A 12,155-nucleotide genomic window follows, 5' to 3' on the forward strand; every position below is an offset into this window, starting at 1 on the left:
GCTGGTGGCACAGGAGTGGGACCGGATGAAACAAAGGGGTTAACCGGCGCCAAAGAGGGTAAATACCAGTCCTGTTGTGACAGTCCAAATACAGTCCTTGGGATGATGAATGGTGATGATTCTCACCTCAGCAGTGCATATGAGAAAAAAGAGAAAGAGAAATAATAATGCAGTAAATCAACACAGGGAGGGGGGGGGGATCACAGATATTGACAAAAAACAACAAACAAGACATACAAACATATAACACTAGCACGGCCTAAATATTAATAAAAAGCATATTTATTGATGTGGAAATGTGCATAAACCGCATCCGGAGGGGTAAAATTGCAACCCTACTCACAAAATGCTGGAAAGGTACAGGCAGATCTGCTGTATGCAGCTGGGCTCTCAAGATGGCGACCGGAGCACTTGTGCTGGCGTCCACACGTGACTAGGAAGCCAGGCAGATGACTCAGATGACGAGGCCTCTGGGCGGACGTGATGTCACCCCCGTTGTGTATTCTCCACCGGCTCACAGGACTCCAGTCCTCCAGTCCTCATCAGCAGCCGCAATATCGCCGTACCTCGGTTCAAAACACTAGTTGGAGACTGCAGAGTTTCTCCTTTGGAACTGCAGACTTCACCACACTGGAACACTCTAAAAACTTGAAACTTCCCGACGCGTTTCGTACGCATGCGCGTACTTCTTCAAGGGATGTGCTTGTCTGATAGTCTCTATGGTATATATACCCTCAGTCCAAAGTCCTGGTTGGTTAATTGGATAAGTGGTATTAACCCCAATTAGGGCTAATAGACAACAGCACATAAACAATGGCCTATGCTAATCAACATACATAACAAACATACAACATTAATTGGGATAACAGAAAAGAGAAAAAAAACGTTAAAAACATTTAAAAAGACATTAAAAATATAAACAGTGGCAGAACAAAGAATTAATGACTTAAAAATAAGTGATTATAAAAAGGCTTTGAGTTCAAAGTCGATATTCATTCCCTTAGGGGAGAGGGTTTTAAGTTCATATATCCAGTAAGCCTCACGTATACTGGCCTGCTGGAGTCTACTCCCCCCTCTAGGATTAACATCAACCTGCTCAATTGCCTGACAGATAAGACCCTTGGGATTCTTATCATGGTACAGAGAAAAATGATGTGAGACACTATGTGTCACTAAGCCCCTTCTGATATTGTAAATATGCTCATAGACACGTCTCTGAAAGGCTCTCCCTGTTCTGCCCACATATTGCAAGCCACAAGGGCATTGCAATAAATATATAACATATGTGGAGTGGCAGTTAATGAAATTATATATAGGGTAACTCCTATTAGTAACATTAGATGTAAATTTTTTTGAATTTTTACTAAATGAACATGCTACGCATTTTACACAGGTGAAGAAACCTTTTAGATTCCCTCCTAGTTTCTGCTTTCTTTGGTTCACCGGACAACTGGGGGCTAGTTTAGATTTTAAGTTATTAGCCCTGGAAAATATAATATTGGCTTTTTTTGGGAGGATATCTGCCAATACTTCATCTTGTAATAAAATAGGCCAATATTTATTTATAATTTGTTTAATTTTTGGCGCCATTTCATTATATTGAGTGATGAACGCTACCTGGTTGTGACGTGTATTTATTGTTTCCTTCTTTTTAACCTCATATTGAAGTAAAGTGTCCCTATTGATCTCATTGACCTGATTAAAAGCCTCATTTAATTCAAACTCTTTGTATTTTCTATTAATGAATTTATGTTTTAGATCTTCTGCTTGTTTTTTAAAAATCTCGTCTTCTGAACAGTTACGTTTAAGACGTACCAGTTGTCCCTTTGGAATATTTCGCAGCCACTGCGGATTAGGGTGACTATCCGCGCGCACATAGTTATTTGCCTGCACAGGCTTAAAAAAGGTTTTTGTGTGCAATGTGTCATCTTTGACATATATGTGGAGGTCCAAAAAATCGATGTGTTCAGTACTAAAACTACATGTGAATTTTAAAATAAGGTGATTGTGATTTAAATAAGTGCAAAAATCATTTATTTATGGCGCCAAAAATTAAACAAATTATAAATAAATATTGGCCTATTTTATTACAAGATGAAGTATTGGCAGATATCCTCCCAAAAAAAGCCAATATTATATTTTCCAGGGCTAATAACTTAAAATCTAAACTAGCCCCCAGTTGTCCGGTGAACCAAAGAAAGCAGAAACTAGGAGGGAATCTAACAGGTTTCTTCACCTGTGTAAAATGCGTAGCATGTTCATTTAGTAAAAATTCAAAAAAATTTACATCTAATGTTACTAATAGGAGTTACCCTATATATAATTTCATTAATTTCATTAACTGCCACTCCACATATGTTATATATTTATTGCAATGCCCTTGTGGCTTGCAATATGTGGGCAGAACAGGGAGAGCCTTTCAGAGACGTGTCTATGAGCATATTTACAATATCAGAAGGGGCTTAGTGACACATAGTGTCTCACATCATTTTTCTCTGTACCATGATAAGAATCCCAAGGGTCTTATCTGTCAGGCAATTGAGCAGGTTGATGTTAATCCTAGAGGGGGGAGTAGACTCCAGCAGGCCAGTATACGTGAGGCTTACTGGATATATGAACTTAAAACCCTCTCCCCTAAGGGAATGAATATCGACTTTGAACTCAAAGCCTTTTTATAATCACTTATTTTTAAGTCATTAATTCTTTGTTCTGCCACTGTTTATATTTTTAATGTCTTTTTAAATGTTTTTAACGTTTTTTTTCTCTTTTCTGTTATCCCAATTAATGTTGTATGTTTGTTATGTATGTTGATTAGCATAGGCCATTGTTTATGTGCTGTTGTCTATTAGCCCTAATTGGGGTTAATACCACTTATCCAATTAACCAACCAGGACTTTGGACTGAGGGTATATATACCATAGAGACTATCAGACAAGCACATCCCTTGAAGAAGTACGCGCATGCGTACGAAACGCGTCGGGAAGTTTCAAGTGTTTAGAGTGTTCCAGTGTGGTGAAGTCTGCAGTTCCAAAGGAGAAACTCTGCAGTCTCCAACTAGTGTTTTGAACCGAGGTACGGCGATATTGCGGCTGCTGATGAGGACTGGAGGACTGGAGTCCTGTGAGCCGGTGGAGAATACACAACGGGGGTGACGTCACGTCCGCCCAGAGGCCTCGTCATCTGAGTCATCTGCCTGGCTTCCTAGTCACGTGTGGACGCCAGCACAAGTGCTCCGGTCGCCATCTTGAGAGCCCAGCTGCATACAGCAGATCTGCCTGTACCTTTCCAGCATTTTGTGAGTAGGGTTGCAATTTTACCCCTCCGGATGCGGTTTATGCACATTTCCACATCAATAAATATGCTTTTTATTAATATTTAGGCCGTGCTAGTGTTATATGTTTGTATGTCTTGTTTGTTGTTTTTTGTCAATATCTGTGATCCCCCCCCCTCCCTGTGTTGATTTACTGCATTATTATTTCTCTTTCTCTTTTTTCACATATGCACTGCTGAGGTGAGAATCATCACCATTCATCATCCCAAGGACTGTATTTGGACTGTCACAACAGGACTGGTATTTACCCTCTTTGGCGCCGGTTAACCCCTTTGTTTCATCCGGTCCCACTCCTGTGCCACCAGCGGAAAAGCCTCAGCCTCCTCCTGGGCGGTCACCTTACTGGGTAAGTCTTTTCTAGGTACTGGAACAGGGACGCACAGGTCCCTTGGAGCGCCCACTCCCGAGGCTGCGGTCCAATCCGCACCTCTCTGCTGGTAGGTCGCGTCATCCCAGCATGCCTGCAGGGGTGGCAGCAACACCAGTCATTCACCTGGCTGCCTGAACATTTATTCATCAGTATCCCTAGCGCTGTTTTGCACCTATTCCTTTTTTACAGGAGTGGGACCACTACCTGCAAGCAGCCACCAGCAATCACGAGGTGTCCCGGTCCTCTTCCCCTGGGGACGAGTCCCAAGCCACGTTGGATGACTGAGATGGGAGGCGCTCCGTTGTGATGCACCGGACGGAGTTTCACTCAAGTGGGGCAGCCAAGGAGATGCCTACCCCCAAGGACGAACGGGAGTCCCGTAATCATGACATCAGCGAGAGCGACGGTGTACCCTAAGCGTAGGAGCACCAAGGCCTTGGCGGTTCCTCGAGAGATGGCATTGGGCATGCTTGCTCACGGTTGGGAGAACCCCGTGACTGCTAGGAGTCAAGAAAGCAGTGAGGATACTTCTTCTCTCCATGTTCCAGTGGAAGGATCCAGCGGAGAGGTACCAGACGGTACTTCTTCCTACGCCGAGGACATCAACACCCTTCCGGTGCAACCGGATGTCGTCATCGTAAAGACGACCACCGCGACGGAGGAGGACACTACTGTACCCGCTCTGATGAGCAAGGCCCCACTTGACCATTTATTACAGCAGCACCATGACCGAACCAAGGGCCGAGGGCGCAAGGCCCCTATGGACCCTGAAATACATAAGTTGTTGGCAGTAACAGGCTGTGGTAGGCAGGCCAAGACTGATTCATCCAGAGACATTGAGGAGCCTACAGCCTTTACCAAGCTTACTCAGGACAATCAGTGGGTAGCAAAATCTACACAGGACAGGGGAAACTGGGTTGGGTTCGACGATGATCCTGCTGGGGGCGGGATGGCTGAGTACCTAGCTTTCTCCAGGGAAGGGTCAGAAAAGGGTCCCTAGGTTAAGGGGGGATCCCCAGTTAATGCGCAGGTCACCCAGAACCTGGTATAGATGTTCTGGGGTACTCCAACGATATATAAGGTTGTGTGCAGTTTTTAAAGTCTAAGGGGGCTATGCACTAAGCAGTGATAAGTCATTTTAAGAGCGCAAAGTGCTCTTAGAACGTGAAGCTCTGCCGAGCGCGATTCACAGAGCCGCGCAAACAGGCACTTTGCGCTCTAAAACTGACTTTTTTCAAGAAATTTTTCAAAGTCTATCTTTGCTCATACAATCAGCTATTTGCGCTGAATCCTGCCCTTCTGCGGGATTCACTAAACAACGCAAACTTATCGTACACGAAAGTTGCGCTGAACAAAGCTCACCAGCTAAAGGCAGGTGATAAAAAAGCTGGACTTTGAAAAATGTCTTTGTTTACATTTTTGCTGGCGCAATATCCATACAACAGGCCGGCGGGTGTCCCAGAGGGAGGCTGGGGGTCCCGCGAGTGTCCCCGGCTGCCCCGTGGGGATCCGGGGGTCCCCGCAGATGTACCCAGCTGATCAAGCGGGAGTCCCCGTGGGAGTCCCGGGGTCCCCGCGGGCCTGCGGTACCAATGTTGTGCCTCCAAAAAAATAAACAATATTTCTAACTAAATACACCCCCCTCCCCCCGCCCCCTAACACATACAATACAGTAATGGGCAAAATTACTATTATGCACATATGGATAATAATGCATTTGCCCATTTAAAATACATATAAATCACAATAAATGCAGTAAATACATATTACACTTACCTTTTCCAGGCACCCATGATGAAGGCCGTCTTCATCCTCATCTTCATCCTGCCCATGTCCCCTCCTAAGCTGCAAAACATACAAAACAATCAAAATAGCCAATGTAGTGTCCCCTTACCCATAATCACCTTAGCGGTCATTAACCGCTATAGTCATTAAGGGGTTAACCCACCCTCACCCACTACTCGGGAGGCCTATTCACCCTCCACCACTACCCACCCCGTGGGGCCTAACCACCCACTACCCACAAGGAGGCCTACCCAGCCTGGCTTGGGGACATTACCCACTTCACTCACCCCCATTAAACACAATAAACAGCACTAGATTTAATAAACACTACATAACCCACCCCCTGTGCCCCCCATAAATACCTGATGTATTCTTTTACATACAGGGTTAATACCCCAGGCCCACGGAAGTCCCCGGTGGCCCTGATGTATGTCCGTAAGCCTCACAGTAGGCCAGCACAAGGTTTCAAACAGGGTCTAGAGGCCTACGGGTGGTCCCCACAAGGCGCCGTGGTCCACCAGGTGGTCTCCGTGGGTCACCGTGGGCCACAATGGGGTCTCCACGGGTAGGCCCGTGGGTGTCTGGGGGGCCCCGGTTCAGACCCACAGGTGTCTGAGGGGCCTTGGGTGGTTCCCATGGGGGTCTGGTGGCCCTCGGGTGGTCCCTACGGGTCTGCGGTGCCCCCACAGATGGGGCCACTGGTTCTTCCCCGCAGGTGTCCCCCGTGGACACGCCAGCTTGGTACCCGTGGAAACTCCAAAGAGACCTCAGGTGGTCTCCAGAGGTCCCCGCAGACCTGAGGATACAACCCTGTATGTAAAAAAAATAAACCTGTCCTATACATTTAAATACATAAATACCCCCCACACCCCCCCCACACACACACACATACTGTACAATAATGTGCAAAATAACTATAATCCAGATATAATAATAGATTATTTGCCCATTATGAAACACATAAAACAGCATAAATAAAGTAAATAAATAGAGTTCTACTTACAGTCCGGTCATCAAAGGTCCTCCGTTGGCAAAAAAAAACATTGCAAATATTTTCTAAGGCCAGTTAACCCCTTAATCACCTTAGCGGTTAATAACGGCTATAGTAATTAAGGGGTTACACCCACCCTGCACAGATACCAACCCTTCACCCATTCATTTGTTCAGTGGGTATAATATATAGATTATATATATATATATATATATATATATATATATATATATATATATATATATATATATATATATATATATATATATAACACCAATATACAAATACATGTTAAATGATAACATAAACATGTATAAATAAAAACATGAAATCTTAATCTTAAAATCACCACATTGCATCTTGAAATTAAACCAGCAGCACTTGAAAAAATAAATGATATCTCCTCTCCCCACAAAGCAGCACGTAGACAAATATATATCAAATGTCAAACAATTACATTTTAGTGTGTACATGATGCAATTAATCTGTGCATCATGTAACACTATGCAAAATCAATTTCAAAATAAAATACACTATGAACAACAACATACAATGCCATACACAAAATCAAATGGAAACTAAGCAAGTAAACATATATACATTTACCATCAATCAATTAATCATTTTCCTAAATCAATTACAATACAATCCAAATCAATTATACAATTCACTATTCAATTCCTAAAACCAAACTGTTGGGAAAATAATTCTACTTCAAAGTAACCACCATCATACAAATCTAACTACCAGAAATAAGCCATTATTAAAAAGCAAGCCCCTGAAAAATAGTTCTGCAAAGACCATTACAAATGACATGTAACTAAAAAAAAAAATTAAATTACACACACAACAATGTAGAAATCAAGCAGCTAAATACATTTGAAATACATGAAAAAAACATAAACATTAGCAAATCAATCATTTATTATCCCTATATGTCTATCCATATATATACACATTACATACAGGGCCAATAAAAGAGCATAAAAAACACAATGCATTTCCATCAAAAAAATCACATACAATACACCCATTCAGTGTCCCTGAATGTATGTATATCCATAGGGACATAGATCAATTCAGGGGCAATAAATGGAAAAAAAAAAAAAAACACATGAAAAAAAACTTGTAAAAGTTAAAATAATATACTTTTCTTTTGTTTACTTACCATTAGATGGCCCACTCGCCGAAATCCAGGGGAACCGGAAGCTCTCTAACCATATGTGTATGGCATTGTATGTTGTTCATAGTGTATTTTATTTTGAAATTGATTTTGCATAGTGTTACTGTACATGATGCACAGATTAATTGCATCATGTACACACTAAAATGCAATTGTGTGACATTTGATATACATTTGTCTAGCTGGTTTGTTGGGAGAGGAGATATCATTTATTTTTAAAAGTGCTGCTGGATTAATTTTAAGATGCAATGTGGTGCTGGTTTAATTTTATTATGTGATAATTATGAGATTCAGATTTTATGTTTTTATGTATACATGTTTATATAATTCTTAACCGTTTATTTGTATATTGGTGTTAAATGTATATATACATATATATACTGTATATATACATATATATATATATATATATCCCACTGTACAAATGAATGGGGGCAAGGTGGGTGACCGGATGCCCATCATTGCCAGGGGGTAAGTAGAACTCAATTTATTTATGCTGATTTATAAGTTTAATAATGGGCAAATAATCTATTATCCATATGTGGATAATAGTTATTTTGCCCATTACAGTATTGTATGTGTTAGGGGGCATGGGGGATGTGTGTTGTATATTGCTATGTTTATTGGGGGCAATTGTCCCCAATAAACATGCTATTGTGCCTTAACCCCTTCATTGCCTTAGTGGATAGCCGCTATAGTAATGAAGCAGCTTTAATGTATTTTTAATAATAGTGTGCGGGAGCAGGGGGTCCCCTGTTCTGCACCGCATTGATTTCTGCCTCAGAGACACCCTGCTTCCCGAGTTACAGGCCCCGGTTTGGGGCATCAGTGCCAGTGTCGCCGCCATCTTTATAGCGTCCACGTCGTGTCTTGGACTCTATAAAGATAGCGGCGACACTGGCCTCCGATGCCCCATACCGGGGCCTGTAACTCGGGAAGCAGGGGGTCTCTGAGGCAGAAATCAATGCGGTTCAGCTCAGGGGATGCCCTGCTCCGGCACACTATTATTAAAATGTACATTAATGCAGCTTCATTACCATTGCAGATAGCCGCAAAGGTAAGGAATTATTATTTATTGTTATGTGTGTTTTAATACTAGTGTAGATGTGTAGGGGGTCTCCAGTGCTGAACTGCATTGGTTTCAGCCTCGGGAACCCCCTACTTCAGGAGATACAGGCCCCATTAAGGGGTGCCGGTATCCCCTGCAGAATATAAATGTCCTCGTCACGTGACACGGAAGCTTTGAAAGTGCAGGGGATACCGGCACCCCAGTTTTTGCTCCCAAGTTCTGTGAATTAAACGTAGTGGTCGCGGTTGGGATTTTATGCCGATGTTAGTTCCAGGACATTTGGAGCTAAGTTGCGGTCAAGTTATTACAAGTCATCCGGAGCAGATACAGTGGCGCCGTCAGGAACCTCACGCCGATTTGAGTTCCAGGACATTTCTGGCTAAGTTCCGGTCAACTAAAACCTTTGTTCTACGTTCTATTTAAGCTACTGCACCGACACACTTTATTCGAGCAAATACCCGGTATGTACCTGGCAGATACCTGGAATAAGCCACTACTAACCTCTGACAAGCCCCGTTGCATTTGCCTTCCCAGCCTGGGTTCATGCCTGGCTGATGGGCGGCTGATCTGTTAAATGATAATGATTAGGATTTAATAGGCTGCAATGCTTCGCGTGTCTACCAGATGGCATAAATTCATGAATTGTAATGCAGTTTATATATATATACTGTGCAGTATTGCAGCCAGCGGGAATAAAATGCTTCAATCCCTGCTTGGAAAATAACTCAATGTACTCGGGCAGAAAACAGTCACAAACCTCAATACACCCGGGTATACCCGAATTCGTGGGATTAGCCAAGCTCGAATAAAGTGTGTCGCCAGTGTACGAAAGTCTGGTTTTGTAGCCCAGACCCCCAGTAAGTGTGTCTTTATTATGTATTTTGTGTCCCTTTGTGTTTACGCCTATTTTAAGTGAATAAATTATCATTTGTTTTACCAACTTGTTTTGCTCAGTGAATGATCCCGGTAAATTGTGTATAGCATAGCCTCCCGGCCGCTACTTCTCTGCCTTGACCTTTCCAGTGTAAGTCCTGTTAGGTGCAGGCAGTGGAGGGGTTTATTCCTTCTTTAGGCTCTGTGTGTGTATTCCAGATTTGGATACATTTCAGGTATCCAAGGACAGGCCTAGCAACTACCAGAGAGTGTCAGTCGGAGAGAAGGATACTGATTGGTGATCACTACTTTTGGATGAACCAATCATTATTCAACCTGTTCTGTTATGGGGCAAGGTTTTAAACCCCAATCTCAGGTTATAAATTCTGACACTCTCCTAAATTGAGGGAGAAGAGTCTGTAGTGTGATCCTGTTTGATCCTTTCTCCTCCACTTGTGGAACGAGGAGCCTCTTCCTCCATCCCGCCAGGGGGTGGGAGGAAAGTGTAACAGGCCTGAAAGGGGCCAAATGCCTGAGTCAAGGCTCTGACCAGCATGGGAGATGAGAGAAAAGGGATACCTCTGTGCTTGCTGTATTATTACCATCTGCCGGCAATAAAGCCAGTTGTATCAGAAACAATGTGATTACTGTCTGCTGCTGTGAAGGAAGACAAGGTGTCAGCATGGGACATCCCCTGCCCCTGCAGAGAATCTGTGCTGACTGGAGGCGCTGCACCAATGAAGAATAAAAGTAACCTGCACCTCTGTTCTGGCTCTCCCCACACCATCGCGGAGCACTCAGCCCTCCTGTTTACCAACAGGTCACAGCACAACACACTAAGTAGTAGCCAGAGATGAAGTATACTGCTGCGGCCGAGTTTATTCGAGCATTTGCCCGGTCTTGACCGCAGAAGTAACCTGGCGCGCGCCGCAGGGTGCCGGGCGCGCGCCGAAGCCGCGGAGGAGCGCCCTCCGATCGGGGCTTTCTCCTCCCCTCTGCCAGGTCCGCCGGGTCCCCCGGAACCCCCTGCCGCCGTCCCCCACATCACGGGACACCAGGGCTCCCTCGGGGAGCCCTGGACGCACGTGCAGGGGGCGCAGGCTCCCGATGACGCGTGACCGCGCGTCGGTGACGCGTGACCGCGCGTCGGTGACGCGCGGCACGCCGAGGGAGTGGGGCTAGCAAGCCGGGACATGTCCCGGCTTGCGGTACTAGCCCTACTCGAATTAAACGTGTCGCCAGTGTACCCTCCCCCCAATATCACTTAGGGTGGGGGTACAAGGGCTACAGGTGTAAACTGCCTGGTCTCGCGAGACAGGCTTGTGTGTATTTATTTTTGTCTTTTTGAGGTCCCCTCTGGTGGACCTACATTTAGGAGCGCTTGGGAAGTTGCTCCAGCATACACAGCTGCAAGGGGACATTTCCAGTAGAATACATAGGACAGCACGAGCGTGGATTGTGTGCTTTTAATTTCTGGGGCAATTAACACGTCTCACAGTGCGATACTCGACATTGGCACTGAGTGAATCCTGGTGACAGAACACTATGAATAGGGCTCAGTTATATTTTCACATTCAATTGTTTATAAAACATTATCAGAAAAGTGACGTTATTAATTCCTGGATGGATCAGAGATATATTAATATGCTGACGTGACCATTGAATATCTGAATAATGGTGTAACCCTGTTCCCTATCTCCTCACAGACCCATTCCCAAAAATTACAGGCATCTCCTGGCTTTTATTTTTGCCATTGATGAGATAAACAGGAATCCTGACATTTTGCCCAATGTCACTCTGGGATACCATGCATACGATTCTTGTGCAGATGTGAACAAAGCTATAGAGAGTGTGATACAGATATTATCGGGGCCCGGGAAGACAGCCCCTAATTACTCCTGCATGCAGCACGGCAAACTGGCAGGTTTTATTGGAGATCTGTCCTCACTCACATCTTTACCGATAGCACAAACACTGAGGATATACGGGTACTCACAGGTAGGTGATGTTTCTATTACAAGTTGTAGTATCACCTCTGTTGCACACAAAAAAAAACAGTAAAATATCATTCAATGATATCTCATAAGGGGAAACTGCAGGAAAAGGGGCGGTGCATCTGCTGCTGCTGAAGATGGATTTGAAACCACAAACTGCAAACTACAAAAGCTAGGTGCAAAAATGTATTTGGGGCATGATAAAAACAGCCAAAAGGACACTCTAACGCGTTTCACGTGGTATCCCACGCTTTATCAAAGAGATAATATAACAACACGATCGCATACTTAAATACCCACAATTCCCTGTCCAATCCTATGACGCTACGTTACTAGGGCCAATCGGAAGCTCGGGGGGCGTCACACCCCTGTAACTAGTGTGGGGCACGTAAGCCTGAAACACAGCCAGCTGAACTTCCCTGTGTGATTGCAAGGGAGGTAATGTGTCCTCCCAGCTATGACGTGACGGCCCATCCGGCCAATCAGGTGCCTATTAGGACGGGGAGTCCTGAAAGTAAACAAAGCACTTTTAGAAATCTTTACTAGGGGGAGAGGGGAA

General features: G+C 44.2%; 1 protein-coding gene across 1 annotated transcript in view; it reads left to right on the forward strand.

Annotated features, from left to right (window-relative positions):
• The first annotated feature begins 4,086 nt into the window (after positions 1–4,086).
• The window catches only part of LOC142465907 (vomeronasal type-2 receptor 26-like), a 59,043-nt gene continuing 50,974 nt past the window's right edge, over positions 4,087–12,155 (forward strand). Inside the window, exons 1-2 of the mRNA XM_075570386.1 lie at positions 4,087–4,682; positions 11,309–11,600. Of these exons, the coding sequence (XP_075426501.1) occupies positions 4,087–4,682; positions 11,309–11,600 (888 nt within the window). The remainder of the gene's footprint in view (positions 4,683–11,308; positions 11,601–12,155) is intronic.

This window comes from Ascaphus truei, chromosome 1 (genome assembly GCF_040206685.1).
Source record: "Ascaphus truei isolate aAscTru1 chromosome 1, aAscTru1.hap1, whole genome shotgun sequence".
NCBI classification, from domain to species: domain Eukaryota; kingdom Metazoa; phylum Chordata; class Amphibia; order Anura; family Ascaphidae; genus Ascaphus; species Ascaphus truei.